Source organism: Protomyctophum bolini (assembly GCF_963924005.1).
Source record: "Protomyctophum bolini genome assembly, chromosome: 7".
In the NCBI taxonomy this organism is placed as follows: domain Eukaryota; kingdom Metazoa; phylum Chordata; class Actinopteri; order Myctophiformes; family Myctophidae; genus Protomyctophum; species Protomyctophum bolini.
The window spans coordinates 43,789,350-43,814,251 of NC_137868.1; the positions used below are offsets into that span (position 1 = coordinate 43,789,350).

General features: G+C 45.0%; 1 protein-coding gene across 1 annotated transcript; it reads right to left on the bottom strand.

Moving 5' to 3' along the window:
- zfat (zinc finger and AT hook domain containing) lies at positions 1-23,849 on the bottom strand. The gene is made up of 25 exons (XM_080768360.1): positions 23,682-23,849; positions 21,312-21,461; positions 20,649-20,804; positions 19,717-19,899; positions 18,821-18,940; positions 17,928-18,083; positions 17,753-17,826; positions 16,099-16,178; positions 15,499-15,567; positions 14,842-14,987; positions 12,858-12,949; positions 11,590-11,738; positions 9,856-10,261; positions 9,121-9,468; positions 8,890-9,022; positions 7,900-8,132; positions 6,726-6,804; positions 6,485-6,604; positions 5,474-5,647; positions 4,923-5,011; positions 4,267-4,405; positions 3,867-3,979; positions 3,663-3,753; positions 1,455-1,564; positions 1-882 (listed from the first exon to the last, which is right to left on the bottom strand). The coding sequence occupies exons 1-25, from the start codon at positions 23,698-23,700 to the stop codon at positions 658-660; spliced, it is 3,654 nt and encodes a 1,217-aa protein (XP_080624486.1). The 5' UTR covers positions 23,701-23,849; the 3' UTR covers positions 1-657.
- Positions 23,850-24,902: the final 1,053 nt, after the last annotated feature.

Below are 24,902 nucleotides of genomic sequence, written 5' to 3' on the forward strand. Positions count from 1 at the left end.
TGTGTTTTACATTAATTAATTAAGAGAGAGAGAGAGAGAGAGAGAGAGAGAGAGAGAGAGAGAGAGAGAGAGATATATCCAGGTCTAACACTGTAATAAGAGCTCTGGTTGAACTACTGCAGGTCTAACTAACGCTGTGATAACCACTCTAGATGATCTAGGTCTAACTAAAACTGTGAAGGTGGTCCATGATTTATTCTGAGATTTAGCCTCTCAGACCCCAAGACCTGTCCTACAGTATATTTTGTCATTTTGTTGTCGTTGGATAAGATCTTTATCCACAATTCCATGATGTAGGTATTAATGTACCACAGGAGAGATAACAGGAAAACGTTGATCAAATATAACAATTATTCTACATTCTCTAATTGTGTAGAATACACAAATAAATAAATAATCATATTTGATTGAAAAATCCGAATTCGCATCCGATTCGCGCCCTGTGTGTGGTCTTTTCCTTTTCTTTCTTTCATCACATAATTATCTGGGGCACCCTGTCAATGGGGCGTCCCGACCATAGAGTTATAAAGGATAGAGGGCGGGCCTGGAGCCTGACATTTCTAGAACCCGATCTCAGGTCAGAATGGGTTAATCAGACCAGTGTGTGTGTCCAGTGGAAACCTCGTATGAATCTGATCTCAGGTCAGAATGGGCTAGCTAGTTGATCTCCACGGTCTGCTCCTCGACGTAGACGATGTAATGGTGTGCGGAGCTGTCTCCTCCTCCCTGGGTGAGCACTGTCAGGGTCTCCAGCCCCTCCGTCTCCTCCACCACCATCAGCCGCTCGCCGGGACCACCCTCCTCCTCCTCCTCCGCCGCCTCCACCTGCACCATCACCTGGTCGCCACGGTTACCGGACCCCTGCTCGCCCCCCCGGGACACCTGGCGAGGACCACACAGAAGAGCCACGTTGTCTTTTTTTTGTGATTTCACGATTTTGTTAGTCTCGTGTAGCCAGACGACTATTCCACAATCTCTGAATCAGGGTTCCCCAATTTTGGGGGGGGGTTCAAGCTATAAATGGCATTAAATGGGTGGGGGTCAGTAGCCTCTGCATGTCAAACTGGGGGTCCTTTTCAAATGGGGTCTTGCCCTGAACATTCATTTCAGGGCTCGACCTCGCGTGTGCCGACCCGGCCCCCCAGCCTGGTACCGTAGTCAAAATATGGCCCTTGGGGGAAAATTAATTGGGGAACTACACATCACTTTTTTTCCTGCCAAGCAGCCAAGCTATACATGCTTAGATGATTTCTAATTTTTATTTCTATTTATAGAATTATATTATATTATATTAAAAGTAGCGCGACTGTAAAGAAAACGGAAGTATAGGGAGAATGGCTCCACTCCCGCTTTATATTTTTACCCACGAACAGAGCTTCCGTTCTCCAGACTGTATGACGGAAGCATTTGAAAATTGCGAGGGGCAACAACAGTCTGTTGTTGTTGTTGTTTACCTGCTCCACCACGGTGACCGTACCCCCGGGTGCCATGGTTACCACAGAGGCCACGGCATCAGGATTCTCTGAGCTGAGCTCAATGATCTGCTGGAGGATGTTCACTGCCCCTGTGTGCGCGCACACGCACACGCACAACACACACACACACACACGCACACGCACACGCACACGCACACGCACACGCGCACACACACACACACACACACACACACACACACACAAACACACACACACACCAATGTTAATTAAACATGGAGGGGGGGGGGGGGGGTAGAGTGGCGAGAATGGTAACCGTAAGTTCGAACCCTGTGGGCTCCCCCAGAGTTAGTGTCGAAGTGTCCTTGAGCAAGACACTGAACCCCTAATTGCTCCCGATGTGCTGGTTGGTGCCTTGCATGGTTTCCACCGCCATCGGTGTATGAACGTGTGTGTGTGTGTGTGTGTGTGAATGGGTGAATGTAATGCACAATCAATGTAAAATGCCTTGGATAAAGGTGCTATATAAATGGCACCATTTACCATTTATCAAAAAAATCTAAATCTTATAAAACACGTCACGTAGACGTGTGGATGGGCGGGCATTGAGATTAAATCAGATTCATCTGCTAAGACGAGAGAAAAAGAGTTGGGGACAATTTACATAACAACATAACTGAATTTAATGTTCAATGTGAACATTAGGGGTTGGCATTATTGTCAACCCCTGATGACACCCAAATGACACCCCCTGAGAACCACGGCACTATAACAGTATTATTCTGTCTGTGTGGATAAGAAGAATCCACTTAGGGGGTGGGCGATATGGAAAAATAAAATATCAAATGTGGTTTCAAGCAACATTTTTCATGGGGTTTTTATGGTTATTTTTCAAGATACTTAACAGTACGACCACCTTACAAGGCAAAGGAGTAACAGACTCCTGAAAACCGTCGTTCTACAGAAGTATAAATTAAGGTATAGACCAGGGGTAGGACAACCTTTTGCTACGGCAAAAAATAACGTTTTCTTTTTTTTTTTACATTTAATCATAATTCATTATTGAATAAAGTTATTCTTTCATTTTAATATTGCAAAACAATGTTGCCTATACACCAGATAAAAATAAGAATCAAATGTAATGAAGGAAAACAGAAGAATGTATTCATGTTAAGACATCTTTGTTTGTTTTCACCACCAATGCTGCTGGCTTACTGGTACGGTATACTTGATATGCTTTGAGAAATTATCAAACGATAAAATGTAATATTGAAAGACCAGAAAAAAATCACAAATACTTAAAGGTTTGCTTTATTAAAGCAAACATATTTTGCGGCTCCAGTTAGAATTGTAATACGTTTTTGGGCCAAAAATGGCTCTTCTGATAATAAAGTATATTTATAGTAGTGGTATAGACCTTGAAATCATAGAACGTGCTTTCACTGTATAACGATATACAGTATACACGATAAGGCATATGGTGGAGACATTGTGTTGTCTGGATGATATCCATCACCATAATATCGCCCGCCGCTAAATCCACCAGTGTTGTTTTTGGCAGCACATTTTTATTTTAGTTTTAGTCATAGTCTCTTGAATTGTTTTCATTTAGTTTTAGTCACATTTTAGTCACCCGGAATGTTTCAGTGTTAAGTATAGTTCCAGTCGACTAAATATCATAAGATTTCAAGTCGACTAAATCTACTTTTTACAACTGCAGAAAATAGCCGATCTAGAAGCTTGTAGATCTGCTATTTTCAGCATGCAACTAATTGTAAAATGACTTATACTGCATCTCTTGTCCACTAGTCCCTTCCTAACATTTTAGTCTAGTTTTCATTTGTTGACGAAATTGTCAGTATGTTTAGCCCATTTTGAGCGGGAACCCCTTTTGGTGGTTACATACATTATGTTGTAATTTAGCTATTGAAAAATAGAAGATCTACAAGCTCATAGCGCGCCACCGAGTGGCGCGCTATGAACTTGTAGGTCTGCTATTTTAGAAAAAAACGTTAAAATGTGCCTCAAATCTTTCCGAAAATTGTCATGATTTAGAAAACTTTTTTTTTTCTCCGACGTCAGACCTGAATGGGTTAGTCTTATAGTTTTAGCTTAGTTTCCATGTAGTTTTCTCGTCAGTGGAAAAAGGTAGTCGACGGACATCTTTCGTCTTAGTTTTTTAGTCTACGAAATCAAGGCTGAAATGCACTGCAGGTGTGTTCAGTTTACCGGCGTTGTCCTGCAGCGCCGCTACCGCTGCCTCCGTCTGCTGCTCCTCATCCTCCACGGAGACGTACTGTCCCTCCGCCGTCTCCAGCACCTCCACGAAACACACGACACAACACAGTCACAGGTCAGCACGCGTGTGTGTGTGTGTGTGTGAATGTGTGTGTGTGTGTGTGTGTGTGTGTGTGCGTGCGTGCGTGCGCGTACCTCCCAAGCACTGTGTCCGTCCACCAGTTTGAGGTTGTGTTTGTTCTTTAGGTGACGGTTCAGCTCCCACTTGGTACCGTAGACAAACTTACACACAGGACACTTCAGGGCTCCTACACACGCACACGCACACACAGAACATTATCTAAAAAGATGAATAAAGTACAATAAAGTAAAATGCTGCTTTAAATAATGTACAATACAATGTTCAATCTCTGACTGTGTTATAACTAACTCTTAAGAGTTCACACAGGTGTCCGTTAGTGTGTCTACTGGTTAGTTAAGACCTGCTGCTGGTCTAGGATCAGATCCGTTGTGGTGCTGCACTGGCTACCTGGACAATAAGACACGGACTACAGTGGACCGGGTGGTGCATGGTATATACACAGCCTGGTCGTACCTTGTGTTTCCACAGCGTCTGTGTCAGTCAGTCCAGGCCCGGCATTCTGGTACTCCTGTTCCGGGTGTTTCCGATTGTAGTGTCTCTTCAGAGGCCCGGCGATGTTACACGAGTAGTGGCAGTGGGCGCAGCGGTAAGGCTGGACACACACACACACACACACACACACACACACACACACACACACACACACACACACACACACACACACACACACACACACACACACACACACACACACACACACACACACACACACACACACACACACACACACACACACACACACACACACACACACACACACACACACACACACACACACACACACAGTGAAATAAAACTTGAATAAAGGCAGCGTTGTGAGGTTGTAGTTCACAACATTTATCTGTGGAATGTATAGTGCCTCAACTCCTAAAAGTGCTTGTTAGGGTGGGGGAATTCCCAGAAGAATGTTTGCCTAAATGCCTATGTTTGTCTGCCCCAGAACAATGAATATACTGGGCTATCCACTAGAGGGGGCTTATGTTCACTAAAAGCAACACAATGTGTTGAGTGTACACATACACAATCCGTTTGAAATAATGTCCTGCGTGCGTTGCGAGCGAGCGAGCGAGCGTGCGCGCGTGTGCGTGTGTGTGTGTGCGCGCGCTAACCTTAAAGTCAGCATGCTGTTCCATGTGTCTGAGCAGAGTAGGCTTTGAGACGGACGTGTAGTCACACTCTGAGCAATGAAACCTCCTCCCTGGAAAACAACACATCTTCATCATCATCATAATCATAATCATCACTACACTAAAACAACCAGGATCTTCGATTCTCTGAAAATTCTCTTCCATCATCAATCCAAAGAAACGCAGTGTAGTTTATTTAGTGTAACAAATATTAATAACAGACATAAACAAGACACATTTATTACATAATATGAAAGAAATTAAGTCACTTTAACGACTATTTAAATAACCAAATTGTAATATATATATATATTTTTTTTTAACCAATGTAAATGATTATGACGATTATGCAAAGATGATTGTGATAGTTATAATGTTTAAAATATATTATTTCGAAAAGAGCAGATCTACAAGCTCACAATCAATTCAACCCCTTTGTGAGTTTAGATCGCCTGGTTTCAAGTAGCCTATGTAGACCTTGTTTGCGATTAGACGTCTGTGTAGGTAAAGTTTATCGAGTACAGTTCCAGTACCCTCTGCGGAGTGTGTGAGTCGGTGTGTCTTCAGGGTGACCTTGGACTTGAACTTCTTGCCACACAGGTCACACAGGTGAGTCCTCTCGGAGCTGTGAGTGTTCATGTGAGCGCGCAGGTTGCTCTTGCTGCGTCCGGCGTAGTCACACACCTCGCAGCGGTACGGCTTCAGACCTGCGCGCACACACAAACACACGCGCGCGCGCGCGCACACACACACACACACACACACACACACACACACACAACAGAAACAACAGAGCTTCTTAACAAGTTGACGGTATTTGCGCCTTTGATCTGTGAAAAAACGCCCTCGTTCACTTTGTATTGGACTCAGTTTCCCAGAAGCCCTTGCAAGCCGGCGGCGTCTTTGATTTCCGGTTACTTCATCATAACGCGACCGCCTCGTCACAGTTGTCCGGCGACAAATCCGGAGTTTTATCATAATCAATCAAACGACGGCGAATTAAAACACATTAAACAAATCGTGGCTATACAACATGGTTTAAATAATTTAAAGCCCACAAAGTATTAATAGGGCACAGTTGAGAAGCAGGAGTTAAAACTTTGAATCTGGTGTCAGTGAGGTCAGATGTAAGATTTGCTTTCCGGCTCCATATATGCAGAAGTAGGTGATGATCCAGTCTTCTCCATGTATGATGACATCAGGGATCTCCATATATGGGTATTACAGGGATTGTAGGCGTGACGTCACAACAAAATGAGTTGTTGTGGGACGGCACAGTGGCTCAGGGGGTAGAGTGGCCGGACGGCAACCGTGAGGTCCCCAGTTCGATCCCTGTGGGCTCCCCCCCAGAGTTAGTGTCGAAGTGTCCTTGAGCAAGACGCTGAGCCCCAAATTGCTCCCGATGTGCAGGTTGGCGCGTGGCATGGTTTCCTCCGCCATCGGTGTGTGAATGTGAGCGTGGATGGGTGAATGCAATGCACAATCTATGTAAATGCGCCATTTACCATTAATTTACGTGTGTGTGTGTGTGTGTGTGTGTGTACCTTGGTGAGCCCAGATGTGTTGTTGCAGGTCACTGCTGTTCTTCAGGAAGTAGGAGTCACAGTAAGGACACTTCTCTGCTCGCTTCACCATCACACCCTTATTGTGTACTGCATCTGCATCTGTGCACACACACACACACACACACACACACACTTGCTTGATAAGATGAAGACCTTTTGTGTGTTTTCTTGTGTGTGTGTGTGTGTGTGTGTGTGTGTGTGTGTGTGCGTGCGTGCGTACCAGGGTGGGCGGTTCTGATGTGATGTCTCAGTCTGTTTTCAGGGTATTTCTGCTGACACACAGGACAGGCCTCTGTCTGCTGAGAAACAACACAACACAACAGAAAGGTTCAGCTACCCCAACATGTCTCTCCAACTCCACTAGAGGGCACTAGAGTCCATTAGAGCAGTGGTTTACCAGTGGTCCGGTGACCACCTGCTGCCTGCTGCTGTGCCTAGAGGCAGAGCTCTCAAAGTGAGACCAAGTAAAGGTCTGTGACTGTGTGATCGTGAATTCGTAATCATCTGACAGCTGGAAGTCGGGGGCCCCTGGAGTCCCTCAGTGGACCACCAGTGGTCCTTGAGGAGATTCCAGGTGGTCCCCAGAGAAGTAATGGAGAGTTGTTGACCCTTATAGATCTTTTAACTCTTGAGAGCGTAAAATTAAACCAAATGGACCTGAGTCATTTTGTACTATTTTTGAATTAGGATCCTGAAAAGTAACCTTTTTTATTTCATTTCAAATGCATTTACTTTATGAACTATAAGTACAAATACATTGGATATAAAAAAAGACAACAATAAAAATGTAATACTAGTAATTAAGCTACATATATAGACCGAAGTAATTAAAGCGGTCATGTTTGCTTGTTTAAATTGTTTAAAATGGCTCATTTATATTTTGTAGTACTACCGTGTCGCTTGCCAGAGTGTATAATTTAGGCTTAACTGGAGTACACCATTTTTCTTCATTATTTGTCCACCAGTGTCCACGTTTATCTGCTTGTCATAGACACAAAAAAAGGTAAAACGTTGGCATTAGTGAGTGACCCCATGGCTTTTCCCATTCTAAACTTACTGAACACATTCATGCTCTGTGGAAGATAAACCACCTACAGGCTTAAATATCAACTTTTCACACCAGATACATTATGAACCGTACCAATTTATATGACCCCAAGGCTTTTCATCCAAGGCCACTGTTTAGTCAATTTATCTTTGGGGAAATGAACTCTACCGGGTTTGCTAGTGTGGCTTTAGCCATTTTCTACCGAATATTATCTGCCGAATATTCTTTTGCGGCCGAATATTTGGTGCATCACTAGTGTCAAATGCGGAGAACACATTTCACTGCGGTAACGTGTGTGACAAATCGTACGACTTTTTTTTCACTTCCTGTTCCTGCAGCTTTATACCTGCTGCTGGTGTGTCTTCTCGTGCGCCTGCAGTTTGTATTTGTCCGGCGTGGCGTACGGGCAGCCGGCCTCCGAGCAAGGCAGCAGCAGGCCGCTGTGCTTCTGGACCAGGTGGCGCTTCAGGCAGCTCTTGGTGATGGACGAGTAGCTGCACTTGGAGCAGTGGTGCATGTGCTCCTTGGTGTGCGTGCGCACGTGGAGGTTGTAGTGAGCCTGGTACCAGAACAGCTTCCCTGTTCGGGACGGCACAAGGAGAAAGCACCGGTTAAAACCCGGCTCGCATCCGGCCGGGCCCGGAACGCCAGAGCAGAATCCAATAGATTCACGAAGGATAAGTATTTGGTATTTACTATTTATGGATGTTGGGGCATTAGCCCATTTGGTGTTTTACACATTATGTTATACTTTAGCTATTAAACATTATGTTATACTTTAGCTATTGAAAAATAGCAGATCTACAAGCTCATAGCGCGCCACACGCGCTGTAGGTCTGCTATTTTTGAAAAACCGTGAAAATGTGGCGCAAATTTGGAATATTTTTCTTTTTTCAGAATAAACGTTTTTAACTCAATTGCTTCTCGAGGGTCCCTGGAACAACATATTTTCAGAAGGGGGTCGGAGGCCAATTACATAAAAACATTTGGGTCCTTGACATGAAATATTGAGCACCACTGACCTAGAAACATGAGGTTTTTCAGAAAACTGGAGGAAGACCAGTCAGGTCAAGTCAGGCCAAAATGGGTTAAGGACTGGTGTTGTGTCCGAGGAAAAAGGCTAACATTTTAACGGATCATTGGACGACCTGCTCTACCTCCTGAGCCACAGCCGCCCTGTCTGTTTTCTACTTTTCATCATTCCTTGCGTTTTCAGCTTCCCCCCCCCCACAAACAACGCAGCTCAACTCAAGCTCTCTCTGAGTAACTTTGAGGCGCTTCTTCTTCTTCTTCTTCTCAGAGATGCGTTTCAGGCTTTATGTCGATGGAGTCTCACCGCAGTACTGACACTCCAGGTCTCCGTAGAGCCTCCGGAGGCGCAGGAAGGTCTCCATGTTGAGCTGCGTCTTCTGCAGTGACGACAACACCTGCTGGAAGGCAGTCTGCTCCGCAGAGTCCACCACGGATACCTTGACGAGAAGGTCACACGGTGTGTTAAGACCACAGCCCTATTATACAGTACGAGAACAGGTGTACTATAGTCTCTACTATGTAGACCGTTATATACCTGGTGAATTGCTGGTGTCGGTCCTTGAGCGCTGTCCGCCTCAGGTGCGTGCGCGTTTTCGTCCGCTTGCACGTGTGCGTGCTCCGACGCCGGCGGCGTGGCGGCGGCGGCGGGCGCGCTCTCCTCGAGCACGTTTTCGTCTCCGGGCGCGTCCGGCCCGCCGCTCTGCGATTGGCCCCCCGCCGCCGCCCCCTCTGACCCGTCGTGCGTTTCGCCGCGTTCCTCTTCTTGTCCGTCTCCCGTGGGAGTGGCCGTTTTCCGACCGGCTGCTTCAGGCTCCGCACGCTCCTTCTCCGCCTCCTCCTCCCTCCTTTCTTCCTGAGCAGTGGCTGGGCTCCTCTCCTCCACCACCCCCCTCTCCTCCTCCTCCTCTGCTGCTCCTCCTTCCCTCTCCTCCTCCTCCTCCTCCTCCTCCTCCCTCCTTTCTTCCTGAGCAGTGGCTAGGCTCCTCTCCTCCTCCACCACCCCCCTCTCCTCCTCCACTACCCCCCTCTCCTCCTCCACTACCCCCCTCTCCTCCTCCTCCTCCTCTGCTCCTCCTCCTTCCCTCTCCTCCCCTTCTCCCCGTCTCCTCTTCTCTCCGCTGAACTCCTCGGGCCTACCCGCCGCCTCTTCCTCCGTCCTTTCCTCCGCCCTCCCCTCGCTCTCGCCTCCTTCCATCTCCTCCTCCTCCTCCCGTCGTCTCTTCTCCCCCTGCTCCCCCACCACCTCCTCCTCCTCCACCACCTCCCCCACCTCCCCCTCCTCCGCTCCTCGCCTCTCCGCGTCCCCTCCGGGTGGCGCCAGGCAGTAGCTGCGCGCGATGCAGTCGGCGAAGGCGCGCTCCGCGGCGGCGGCGTCGTCGCCGTCGTCGTCGGCGCCGCACTCCGCCGGGTGGGCCTCCGCCAGGTGGGCCCTGAGCCGCGGGGAGCTGACGAAGGCGCCGCTGCAGAGGCTGCACACGTACAGGAAGAGGTGCTTGCGCACGTGGGCCGCCAGCGTGGCCATGTTGGTGGTGGCGTGGTCGCAGAGCAGGCAGGCGTAGGGCCGCAGGGGCCCGTGCACCAGCAGGTGGCGCTGGCGCTCCAGGTGGTTCTTGAAGCGCCGGCCGCAGGTGGAGCAGTGGTAGAGCAGCTGCCTCTGTCCCTGGCGCGTCTTCAGCCTATGGAGAGAGAGAGAGAGAGAGAGAGAGAGAGAGAGAGAGAGAGAGAGAGAGCAGTGTTAAATACTACTACACTACTACAACTATGAGGAATAGTGTTCGTCGACTAGCTTTTTTTTCACCGACGAAAGCTAAATAAAAGCTAAGCAGTCATCACAAATGTGATGAGGTCAGCACATTTGGCACATTAAGGGCAAGTGGCTATGGCCGTTTTTAGCCCAAGGAGTGTTTTTTGTTCAAAACTAGCCTTATATAGGATGTTAATGGCCGCCCCAATACATTTCCAAAGGAAGTCTTTTGTTTGATGGCTGTGTTCTGCCCCCCCTCCCCACCATCAAACAAAAATGTTTGGTCAGACGGTCTAGGGCTGACCTCGATTAGTCGAATAGTCGACTAATCGATCGGAACGGGTCTCAGTCGACTGACCACCTCTTAGTCGATGTTCATCAAAAAAAAAAAAAAAAAAAAAAAAGTTTTTTTTTTTTTTTTTTTTTTTTTTTTGCCCCAAAATATTGTATATAAAAATACAATATTTACAAAAATATACAAAAATATTGTATTATTCCACTAGGTCTGTGGGGGACATAAACACATTTGAACATTCTGACTGTTCAAATCTCCAATGTGCATGTGGAGTGTGTCTGCCTGTGTGGCAATGTGCCACTGACTGCCTGTGACTTGAATCGCACAGTGCGCTGGCCTGATAGACTCCAGAATCTCAATCTCACCTGCTGTGCTCAATCTGGCTAATGACAAGCCTCTCAGTCGATGTTAAAAAAATAAATAAAAAAAAGTATTTGTTATTGATGTTGTGATGGTTAATTATGATGATAATTAGTTGAGCTGTGAATAATATCAGGCCAGCGCACTGTGCGATTCAAGTCACAGGCAGTGGCACATTGCCACACAGGCAGACACACTCCACATGCACATTGGAGATTTGAACAGTCAGAATGTTCAAATGTGTTTATGTCCCCCACAGACCTAGTGGAATAATACAATATTTTTGTAAATATTGTATTTTTATATACAATATTTTGGGGCAAAAAAAAAAAAAAAAAAAAAAAAACCCTTTTTTTTTTTTTTTTTTTTTTTTTTTTTTTGGGGGTGGGGGTGCTCAGTCGACTATTAGTCGACTAACAGCAAATTTATTCATCTATCAGTCGACTATACAAATCCTTAGTCGGGGACAGCCCTAGGCAGACCATGTGACTTCCATTGGAAATGCATGGGGGGCGGCCATTAAACACGGACAAGACACAAGACACGGACAAGACAGCCGTCTCAATAGTGTGACTGAGGCCTTAGTGACGTGAATCCTACTAAACCTGAGTTGCTGGTAGCTGTGTTGGACGTCGGCGTCTTTGAGGTCGTGTCGTTGCTCCATGTGCCTGAGCAGCGTCTTCACGTCGGAGTACTTCTTCTGGCAGAACTCGCAGTGTTGCTTCACCTTCAGATGAACCCGCTCCACGTGGACCTGAACGCAAGCACAAACTATACCTTCAGATCAGGGACGTGCACACATAAGACGTCAAAGGGGGCTCCAGCCCCCTGCCCTTTTCCCCGTCTGTAAAACAACTGCCCTTTCCAGACCACGAAAGCAGCATTTACTATATGGTGAAAGAAATGCAAATGCCACACTCCTTGCTATGCCATGCCGGAAGGCAGCATTCAGGAGAATTCCTTTTTTTCCCCGAAGTCTCCTGAACATAGTACTCTTAACATAGTATTTTCCACTGAACAAATGTGTTTAGAAATCCATGTCGTTACACACCGCATCTCCACTAGATAAAGAGTGCTGGGTTGTGCCACGAAAATAGCTGATCTACAAGCTCTCAACGCGTCGCAGCGCGACACGTTGTGAGCTTGTAGATCTGCTAAAGAGAAGAACATACAAGAGTTTTCAGCCGTTTGCTACTGTATTGAAAAGACGATGGGAAGACCAATTAAAAAGAGAAAGAAAATACTGGACTGAAAGAATCATGACAAATCGTATTGTGAACAGAGTATCGTGATTCAAGTGAATCCAGTGGCGTGTACAGATAGATACCACCTGCCCTTGCCCTCTGAACAGCAATGTGCCCTTTTAACCCCCCCCCCCCCCTTTTTTTGTACAGTGTACAGTATGTGGACCATGGTGACATTGATCAATTCTTGATTAAAAAAAAGCTTCTAATATATTATGTATGCACCAAAATCTATAAATCTCACACTATTAAGGCAAGCGGCCGGTTCCACGCGCTGCACAAGGTGCCCTTTTTTAAACTTGAGCGAATTCACAGAGTGAATCGTTGCATGCCTATTGAACATCCATAATAACTCTCTCTCTCTCTCTCTCTCTCTCTTGCCGTCACTCCACCATCAAACAGTAATATAACACATACTGTACAATTTTCTGTTTTGTTGTTTTGTTTTTGTTTTGATTGATGTGAATATCGATGTGACAAAATGAAATTGTACTGTGGTGTATCTCGACGACACTGCAAATGGAGGGGAGACAACTCAATGTCTTTTTCGAGAATGCATGAAAGTCTTTTCTAAATAAACGTGAAAATAAATCAAATGCATAAATGTATAAATTAATAAAAATGGTCACCTTGAGGTGACCAGGGCTGAGGCAGGTGAAGGAACAGTGCGGACAGCTGAACTTCTCTCCCGTGTGTTTCCTCAGGTGCACATTCAGGTTGGCTGGAAGGGGAGAAAACCGATGAGCGATAAACAATGAATTAACCCATTCTGACCGGGAACCCATTTTGGTGTCAGCATTATGTTATGCTTTAGCTATTGAAAAATAGCAGATCTACAAGCTCGTAGCGCGCCACCGAGTGGCGCGCTACGAGCTTGTAGGTCTGCTATTTTTGAAAAATCGAAGAACGACTGACATTTTTAGAATCTGATCTCAGGTCAGAATGGGTTCATCAGACCCAGTGTGTGTCCAGTGGAAACCTCGTATGAATCTGATCTCAGGTCAGAATGGGTTAACAAGTAACAAACAACGGACCGGAAGTCGGTCCTGCTGCCTCCTTTGCATTATGTGCAAATTCAAAACAGGCGGTTGAGTGACAATGAAAAAGAAAAGAAGAAGCGCTTCGTGGGTCCTTTATGTAGAGAAAACTGTAGACAGGTGCGCTTTGGAGAGGGTTTCATAATAGCAAAGCACAAGAGACCAACGCGTTTCGGCCTACATGGGCCTTCATCAGGGTCAACTAAGGCGGTTGAGTGATATATCCAACGAGCACTTCCAAACGCCAACACAGAAATGAATCAGCTGCAAGGAATTCCTAGACAGAAAGTATAGCTCATACTAGCCGCAACACCAATTTGCGGCTAGTATGAGCTACTTACCAGTTGCCATCCTGCTATTAACTTAAAGGACACATTTAGTTTTTTTCAACCAAGGTTCATGTTTTAGGTTGTTATCAGAGAATGTAAAAGGTGAGTGTAATTATTGTTTTCATTTGCTGCTTTCTTTCGTTTTAGGGATTTTAGCTGTTTTTGACAGGGGAGCCGTGGCATTCGAGCATGGGGCTAAATATGTATTTCTTTACAAAAATGTATAGCGATTTATTTTTGTATTATTTACTATAGTCCTACTAGACACCAAGAAATTACATCTGGCCACAAAAGATCACGGGATCTACTGAATGTGTCAAACTGACATATTGAGCCTATGACACACAGTGTGGCTTCCCCCCCAGTAGGCTACCTTCACATTCAGTAGATCCTTTTGTTGCCAGATGTAATTTCTTGCGGTCTAGTAGGACTAAAGTAAAAAATAAAATAATAAATCGCTATAAAAGTTTGTAAACAAATACATATTTAGCCCCATGCTCGAATGCCCCCACCCCCCTGTCAAAAACAGCTAAAATGTTAAAACGAAAGAAAGCAGCAAAAATGAACACTCATCGTTTACTTTTTCTAATAACAACCTAAAACATGAACCTTGGTTGAAAAAAACGAAAGTTGTCCTTTAATGGCAAGATGGCCGCGTTCTGCATAAGGTCTATTGTTATGCTCGTCACTGCCGCGGGCAAAAGTATCAGATCCACAAGATCGAAAGGTGGTGCGAAGAGACGCGTTTCGAGCTTGTAGATCTGCTACTTTTGCCTTTTTTTCTTTTATCCTGAAAAGTAACAAACATACGTATGAGGTTTTCAGATTTTTCTGAAATCTAAAAGGACACAGATGCTCCCCCTACCATTTTAATGGCTTTAACGCATTCAGGACGGGAACCCCTTTTGGTGTTTTAAGCTGTTCTACTTTAGCTATTGAAAAATAACAGATCTACAAGCTTGTAGCCCGGCACTATCTGAAAATGTGGCGCAAATCTTTGACTATATATTCTTTTACAGCGAACAATTTTATCTGCTTCTGGGGAGAGGGTCCCTGGAACAACATATTTTCAGATGGGGGGGTCGGCGGCCAATTACATGTAATTTTTTACATTCTTGAGTATTGAGCACCACCGATATAGAAACATGAGGTATTTCAGAAAACTGTCATTCTATAGAAGCCTCTTTTTTTTTAATTCAACGTCAGGCCTTTAAATGGCTTTAATAAGCCCCATACAGTGTGTTCACCTTTAATGGCCGAGGCGTAGTCACAGTGGGGGCACTGGAAGGGTTTCTCCTGGGTGTGAGTCCGGAGGTGGGCGGTCAGGGAGTGTCTGAACTTAAAGATCTTGTTGCAGAACTCACAGGTGAAGATCTTCAGCTGGCTCTGGAGGCTGGAGGATGGGACACAGAGCATATAGCAGTATAGAACTATACGGACGAGAGGCGGCTTGGACTCCTCATGCAGTGAAGGAAGTATGAGGCCAGTCCGTTGCTTCCCCCCCCCCCCCCCCCGGGGCGGCAGAGGGAGTGTAGCGCCCAGGATTACGTTAGATCAACATATGGCAAGTATATGCAGAATATAACCTATGCTGCATATATATACATGCCATATTCAGGTTCATATAATACCGTATATATTAACCTGAATATGGCACATAATATATGGAACATATTATGTGCATAAATGTGCATATATATAGGAAATATATGTCTCTATATACAATTATAATAGTTTATGCAATTTTTATTTCCATGTCAGCTAGGTCGGGAGGTAACAGGGGGTGCACGACCCAAAAGGTTTGAGGATATCGCGGGATAAAAAAATTAAGAAAAAAATAACTACGGACATGACGGTTTTGCTGTGTGTGTGTGTGTGTGTGTGTGTGTGTGTGTGTGTTGTACCTGTTAGATACTTGCTTGATGGCGTATTCTTGAAAGCCCCTGCTGGCTGCTGGTGTCACTGGTTTAGGACTAGGGGCAGAAAACAAGGAGGCGTCAGGCAGCCATGATGCTAACAATCAATATGTTATCTTATGTTATCACAGTTATGATGAACAATGCCAATTGCTAAATCCTAACTCATACAGTAAGTTTATTCAAGGGGGGCTATCCCGTTAATATATATATATATATATATATATATAAACTTATACGAGAATACAAATAAATTATTACAAATCTGAAATACATCATATTTCTGTTTCCCAAACAGTGGGTCAGGTCACGAACCATTTTATACGACTGCGGGGGGAAAATCCCAATTGTTAAACCTACAGTACATTTCAAAAATATAAAATATTTCAAAAGATTTATTTTAAATTGAAATCATTGTATGTTATAAAAAGGAAAGAAATCTAAGAAATTCCATATATTAATTCCAAGGAATAAAATGACAACTAAATGAAGAAGTAGTGAAAATAGCCATAGTCTACAAGCGCTTGTACTGTACAGATTTGTTCTCCCATTCCATGTGACGGATCTGCATCAGGGTCAATACTGTACCTTTCTCCATTGAGCTGGCTGGGCTCAGGGTTGGAGGGACAGCCAAAAGTCTGACTGACAGTTTGAGGAGCTGCAGAGTCCTGGGGAGATGAACATGAAATAACATCAGCGGCGGGCGGCCATACCACCTGAACGCCGGTCCCCCCGGTTCGTAACCCCCGGTCCACCCAGTCTGTGTCCAAGTATAGCCTGGAACTCACCTATGCTTTTTATGGCATAGGCAGCTCCCGGCAGGATCCGCCGGGAGAAACTATGCGCAGCTGCGCGACATGAGACTAATTACTTAGAGCGACAGAGAGAGAGGAGCAATTTTACAAAGGTGCAGACGATCCGAAATCGGCAGAGAGTGAGCAATGTTTGCGCTACCCTATGCCGAATTGAAGTGGACTCAGACCCAGACGTTTTTTGGAAATAAAAACGTCTGGGTTTCCGAGGCTAGTGTCCAAGTGTCCCCGAGCAGTTCATAACTAAATGCTACCCAGGCTCAGGATTAATAGCACCAACTGCTCCTGATAGTTAGAGATTAACATGCATTTTGCATCCCAAAACGCAGTTTATAGTTAAGGGACGCAATAAAACAACGACCTCTGTACTGCTCTTTATTCTAGTGTATTTTTGCTAGCTTTAGTTATAATAATCATTTCTTCTTCTGTTTTCTACATGAATATAACCACATTATAACCATATAAAATGAAATGGGAGTTAAATGCTGTCCCTGCATCCCGGGACTCATTACATTGAAAACCTATTTATTACATCACTGCCGTTATGAGGGGTGAATACAGATCACATACACATGAAATAACATACATTTACAAAATATACCCCTAAGGAGTGGGGATTAATAGCAGACTATAGACTAGAATTGGCTATGATAGTAAAGCCATTTCTTTTATGACTTCATGAAGAGCATGCGCATTCAAATTTGGACGAATGGTATTCATCGTCTGGTACACGACCCGAGGCATGTCGTCGTAGGAGAATTCAAGAGATGTTTTGTGAACGAGGCTCACGGATTCCAAAATGGAGTCCAGAGTATAATGTATAAAACGCACATGTATAAAAAAATAATATATCTTCAGGTGCTGAACAAAAACATACGTGCAGGGTGTCGAACAGCGGTGGAAAAATAACTCAATTGTTTTACTTAAGTAGAATAAGTACCAATACGGCAATTTAGAACGAGTAAAAGTACGGAATTGAAAATGTACTCATTGTGCAGAATGTGCCATTTCACAAGTTCAAAATGTGTACAAAGCTCATGTGTGAGCTTGTAGATCGGCTATTTTCAAATGGCCGAAATGTATAGGGTTGAAGTGGTTAATGTATGTATGTTTTCTAATCAAAATGAAAATCGCCAAAGTAACTATAGTAACTGAGGTTTTCAAATAACTGTAGTGGAGTAAAAGTACAGATTTTGGCTCCGAGATGTAGTGCAGCCTGTGCCACAAAAAACAGGCACAAACATTCCTTTGTCCCGGTCTCCATTCACACACTGAATGCTGCTGTGGGTACTAGATCGAGGATATAACCTTATGATGAGCACTTTCACTTTTTACTGTATTATCTCGTGCTAATGTCTATGCACAATGCACATGCACTTTTATGACAGTCAGTCAGTCAGTCAGTCAGTCAGTCAGTCAGTCAGTCGTACCTGAGGTTGAGCCTGAGATCCTGCAGGGTCCATCTCCGCTGGACTGGCCTCTACGGGAACCATCTTAGTAGCATCTGGACGAACACAGCAGCAAACAGCATCATGAATGAATGAATGAATGAATGAACGAACTAATGAATGAATTAATGAAACAGGCATGATTTTAAAAACAGACCTGCGAGCGTTTCGTGTTCCGTCAAAACAACGCTGATTATTGACTTCCGGTTTGCCGCTGCCGGCCCCGCCGCCGCCTCTTTCCGGTTTGCGCGTCGGTCGGCGCACGGCGTCCGACTTCTCTTATTGGATCGGGGGGTTTTCAACCGCTCCGCATCTATAGGGACACAGGTTACACAAGGAAACGTCAAAGTCACACGCGTTACCGCAGTGACATTTTTCTACACATTTGACCCATCTCTTGGAGCGGTGAGCCGCGCTCGGGAATCATTAGTTGATTTGACCCCCCCAATCCAACCCTTGATGCTGAGTGCCAAGCAGGGAGGCATTGGGTCCCATTTTTACAGTCTTTGGTATGACCCCGGCCGGGGATCGAACCCCGACCTCCCAGTTCCAGGGCGGACACTCTAGCCACAAGGCCACTGTCTGGTCAGGGGTATAATGCGTACTGTTCATGCCACTATACCGTTAACCCATTTAGACATGAGGACGATTCTACAAAATGTCTTCTAAATCATGACAGTTTTCAAAAAGAAAAAAAAATCATGTTTCCATGTCAGTGATTCTCAAACTATTTCATGTCAAGGACCCCCAGAATTATATGTAATTGGCCGCCGACCCCCATCTGAAAATATATTGTTCCAGGGACCCCCCAGAAGCAAATATTTTAGTTAAAAACATTATATATATGAAATAATATATATTCAAAGATTTTCGCCACATTTTCACGATTTTTCACAAATAGCAGATCTACAAGCTCGTATATCTGCACCGAGTGCCGTGCTATGAGCTTGTAGATCTGCTATTTTTCAATAGCTAAAGTATTATAAAATGCTTAAAGCGCCAAAAGGGGTTCCCGTCCTGAATGGGTTAAGACCACGGTAAATATTGTACCTTTTGTTCTCATCAGAATTGTTCTGGTCTGGCTCTGATGACTCGAATCTGACGCTCCACATCCCGGCTCCGAACTCCCCGGACCCAATGGTTCTCCTGCTCCAGAGCTGCTCTCTGGACCTGGGGTTTACAGAGTAGACACACACAAGGAACCATTGTTTTTTTTATCCTTTATTTACCCAGGGTAGCAGCTGAGCACAAGTGCTCATTTTCAGCAACGCCCTGCACATAGAGACACAGACAGACAGACACACACACATTAAAACCTGGGAGCCGACCAGTACAACCTCAGTCTTAGACTGTTGGCCACTAAGCAGCTCCACTGGAGCAGTTGGGGGTTCAGTGCCACTGCCTTGCTCAAGGGCACTTCAGCGGTGTTGGGTGAGTGATGAGCAATCACTTCCCGACCCAGATTTGTCCTGCCCTGTCCTGGGGAATCGAACCGGCAACCTTTCGGCAACAAGGGCGCTCCTCTAACCCTTAGGCCACCTCTTCAGCAGAGCGCTTGGGATACGAGGGAGGCGTGTCCCTCCCAACCCTCCGCATAAGTGATGAGCTATTTTCTACTCGAGGCGCCCAGGGAGCTCCGCCAAAAAACGCCGGAGACCGAGAGTTTTTGTCTTTGCCATAGAAACGCATGGAAGACAGACAGGCGATGGGGCAGCTCAAAAATGCTTTCTTTGGGTGTGTAGAGCCCAGGATCACATTATTAGATAATGAATTGACACAGGGGCGGAAAGATGGGTTACAAAATCGCGGGGAAAAAAATAGAAAAATGCTTTCTTTGATTGATTTCAGAGTTCCTTCACTGAACTGAGAATAATAAACAGATATGAATATCGCTGTCTTTGTGATAAACAAGTGACTGAAAGCGTGTATGTGTATATTCTCCTCACCATTGTGCTCCTCCTCCTCCTCCTCCTCCTCGTCTTCCTCCTCCTCCACCTTCAGGCAGATGTGTTTGAGGATCTGCCGTGTGTTGCGGAAGGAGCGATGGCACCTCATGCACAGCAGCGGGTCCCCCTCGGTGCCCTCGGCCTCCGGCCTCTCTGCAACGTCCCCGAGCGGCGTTGCTTTGACTTCATTTAGACGTCATGCATAACGGGACAAACACACGTCGCATTATGTTCATTGGAGGAATGTCGCGTTCACACGGGTAGATGAAACACAAAAACAAAACATGGGGGACCGGGGCCTCTCTGCTCAGCTGCTCCTCGGCTGTGGAATGCCCTCCCCGACCAACTTGAGAGCACCACAGTCCGTGGATGCTTTTAAAAAAAAGACCTAAAGACCTTCCTTTTTAGCAAGGCTAGTTGGGACTTGTAAGATGCCCCGTGTGCTTATTTTGACCTTTTTAGCCGTTTAGGTGATCACAGAATGTTTTAATTGTTCTCATTGTTATTCTTATTTTTCTTTTAAATATTTCAGCTTGTAACACTTTTGAGATTTGTTTCAAATGTAAAGTGCATTATAAATATAATGTATTTTTATTATGAAACGAACAACGCAGTCTACCATTCATTGTCAATGGAAGCCGGCGACATGGCGTTGCAAAGACACGGCATGTAAACCGCTCCAAATCAACTCACAGCCAATCAACTTTGCATCGTTTCATCTGCCACCGTGTGAGTCCAAGGACACAAAACCACGAGAAAGTCGTGAGACTCGTTTCCATTGTGGTCCCATGTCTGAGACGAACCGTACGTTACTACGACAAACTATACAGACAGTAGATCAACAAATAAAACAACTACCTACAGCATGAATACAAAACAGGTAGAACCGCGCGCACGCACGCACACACGCATACGCACACACACACACACACCTTGGCACTCTGCCTCGCTCTTCTCCTCTGCTCTTCCTCTCTCCTCCTCATCCTTGTCCTGGGAAGAGCGGGCGGCGGGGGGGCTGGCTCTGACCTCTGCCCAATCAGGACGCCTCTTCTTGGTGGAGCCTTTGGGTCTTCCTCGTTTCCTCTTCACTGTTTAATTATTTAACATTTTATGATTTAATACAATAATCAATTACTAAATCGATCACCATTTTTGGGTACAGCATTATCGGTGACAATTTCCAAAGACTCCAAAGCTTTTTAACAACAGTGAACGGATCTACGAGCTCACAACGTGATGCGCTTCACACAAGGGTTCAAATTGTTACAAGTGTTGAAAATAAGAAAGTGGAACACACACACAGACACACACACACACACCACCACTGTTGTGTGTGTAGCACAATGTGCTACATGTATATTTATAAAACATCAAAGACATTTTTATGACATTTTTTAGCTATATATATACACACACATGTAGCTAAAACAAACAAAAAAAATCTTTGACGTTTTCCCGGATGTTTTAATGGATATAAATGCATGAAGGATTTTCAACATGAAAAAGATGATGACGATAGATAATGATTTACGATCATCTCAAATAACGTCGCGATCAGGCGATCGATTGCGTTAATTAAATAACGCGGGTCTCACCCGGCGTGGCCTCCGGTGAGAGGGGCTGCATGGCGACGATGAGGTCGTCGCGCCCCGGCTGCAGAGGGTGCTTCTGGGAGCAGTGCACCAGCAGCTGACCACGGCTGGGAGAGAACAGGTTACACAGCCTGCACATGAACATAGTGCCACCTGGAGGGCCGGAGGGGGAAATACATTTAGACAGCCTGCACATGAACATAGCGCCGCCTGGAGGGCCGAGAGGGAAATGCATTCAGACAGCCTGCACATGAACATAGCGCCGCCTGGAGGGCCGAGAGGGAAATGCATTCAGACAGCCTGCACATGAACATAGCGCCGCCTGGAGGGCCGGAGGGGGAAATACATTCAGACAGCCTGCACATGAACATAGCGCCACCTGGAGGGCCGGAGGGGGAAATACATTCAGACAGCCTGCACATGAACATAGCGCCACCTGGAGGGCCGAGAGGGAAATACATTTAGACAGCCTGCACATGAACATAGCGCCACCTGGAGAGCAGAGAAGGGAAATGCATTTACACAGCCTGCACATGAACATAGCGCCACCTGGAGGGCCGGAGGGGGAGATACATTCAGACAGCCTGCACATGAGCATAGCGCCACCTGGAGGGCCGAGAGGGAAATGCATTCAGACAGCCTGCACATGAACATAGCGCCACCTGGAGGGCCGGAAGGGGAAATACATTTAGACAGCCTGCACATGAACATAGCGCCACCTGGAGGGCCGGAAGGGGAAATACATTTATACAGCCAGCACATGGACAGAAAGTACATTTAGAACTAGGGATGGGTGATTAAATCAGCAATGACTGTATAAAACCTATATCGAAACAATATATCGTGGCCTGGGCTGTGGCTCAGTGGTCCAGGCACCTTGGCTGGTAATCCAGTCCGGCAGTGTGCCGCGGGTTCGACTCCCGATCCCAAGCCGTTTATGTTGGGATATGGGGCGAGCCAACATTTCAATAACGGTGCATCCCTAGTCACGGACCCCAATCTGAAAAGATCTTGTGCCAGCAGGGAACCCCATGAGAGAATTGTCACAATATTCTGAAAATAGCTGATCTAGGTTACTTTTGAAAAGCCAACAACAGGATAAATCGTGTTACAGTGGACCCCACACCAGACAGACAATCATAGTGTATGTGTTGGGTAATAGTGCATTATGTAATAACCATTTTGTAGCATGGTGGTGTCAGGACCAAATGAGCCGAGTGCATTCTCACACATCAGACAAGCAGCAAGCGAGAGGATCGTCATTCAGGGGTTGACACCAAGGCCTCAGAGGTACTTGCCCGTCAGGCAATTAAGTACAGGTTATGTTCTACTTGCCCAAAGTTTATGCCCACTTGCCCGAAAAGTTAAATCGTCCATTATAAAAAATAAAATGATAGGTGAAGTTTGAATTAGCGTTCAAGTTAACAGTACGTTATTCTATTACGTTATTTTTTTTTACTTTACTTTTTTATTGGGGCTGTGTAATAAAAAATGTCATCAACTGTGAACAGCAAATATATGTTTAATACCAGTATAGAAACCACACATGCACGTGACAATTTCACATGGAATCACATTTCTCCATCTTTTTTCTCCATCGGGTCATTCACAACACCTGTGCAAATTCAATGCTTTTCTATATGAAGAGAAGTTTGTCAGAATGCAAGTGTGTTTGGTCAGTCAGTCACAATGCCAAAACTTTGTGCAGCAGTAGGCTGTCACAAATTTCAAACACTTAATAGCTGATCTACAAGCTCTATTTTCAAATATCCGAATATGTACAAAACAAACAACTCTCTATTCAATGCACACTGTGTGAATCATCTGTTATTCACCGCAGTCACTGAGTCATTGATGGGCCATTCAAGTATATAGAATCCTAATTTGCAAAGGATTGCTGCAAATTCCATCATAACAATCAACAGACCCAGATATACCAGGCATTGTGAATAACAAGTGCTGACTAGTGACTACAATGTTGAAATTGTTGTACATCACAGCAAAGTGTCCACAAAGTCCACAAAATCCACAAAGTGTGTTTGAGATATTTGAGATTGTGAACCAACTTCGGAGCATAAACTATGCATTTGCATTACATGTTAACATGCATGAAAACCTTCGTACAGTCTGTTAACGTGACAGCATTTATTAGTCACGTGTATTGATTAGTTACTAATCTTATGTTTTGCACATGAAGTGAATACTGAATAAAGACGCAATCGCATCCGAACAACAGACAGACTTTTTTTTAACATATTTTGAATATGTCCCGACTCCAAACAGCAGACTGTGTAAAACAGTACCGACTCCTACAGAGCCATCATGAAGACTGCGTTAACATATTCGACGTGAAAGCCAGCCTCCATTTCTTACCTGCTTTTTCTCCGTCCATTTTACACACGGGTGCAAAAAAACCCGAGCCCAGGCCCGCGGCCCTTTATGCTCTGTACAGATCAAAGCATGATAAAAATGTAGTTATGGAATAAAGATTTTATACTCTGACTAAATGTCACTTTGTGTGTGATGAAATTTCTGGCGAATCTGCGACAAAAAAAGCTCCCAGTGCATCCAGCGGAAACCGAGAGAAATGGTACAATGAGCGTTGTCATTTTTGCAGACCGCGACCGTCTGTGGCAGGAGGACTGCACTGCAGCTACTGGACCAAGTGGACGGACATAATTTTAATAGTGTTGCACGTTGTAGATCCGGTCTAGAGAGGATACGGAAACAGTCAGTGTTTGCAGCGGATACAGTAGGCGGGCTCTAGAATGAACCTGTGCAGCAATTACATTAAATGCAGTATTTATAATGGTAATTAACCATGCTGTTAACCATGCCTGCCTACCAATAGCCTACAACAAATCTTGTTTTCCCTTAAAAGGGACATTTATGTTTTACATTGATTGATTGATTGATCGATTGATTGATTGATTGATTGATTGATTGGTTGGTTGATTGATTGATTGATTGAATAATGTATTAGACAGAAATGTAAACAGTATGAGGTACAGTCTTTGATTGATTGATTGATTGATTAATTGTATTAACAGATTGGAGAATTACAGTACATTTCAAGCATTTCAGACATTTGACTTTGAGCTATTAGGTAATTAGGATAAGGGATAACACAAAAAATAACACAAAAACAAAGTATAAACAAGGTCAATCTACACTAAAATCTAGCCTATCTCTGTGGGTGTGTGTAGGTGGAACCAAGTGGACCATATACGGCTCCATTTGGTTCCATACTGTCAATCACCCTGGGTTCTGTGCAAAGGAAAGGAAAGGTACTATGTTTACCCAGGGTAACTGGACTAAGCTCAAGAACTTGTTTACAGCCAGGCCCTGCTCATAGAACATTTCATGGTAGGGGTTCAATGCCATAATTGTCCAAGGGCACTTCAGCGGTGGTCATTTTAACGTGCCGGTCCGGGGATACGAACTAGCGACCTTCCGATATCAAGACCGCTCCGCAAAACGTTCGGCCACCGCTGCCCTGCATGGAGCCCATCATTGATAACCAGTGCTTAAAGAAATGGAATCTATTCTATTTTGTCACATTAGACCTGTATAGGCTACGGCCACCGGCCTACT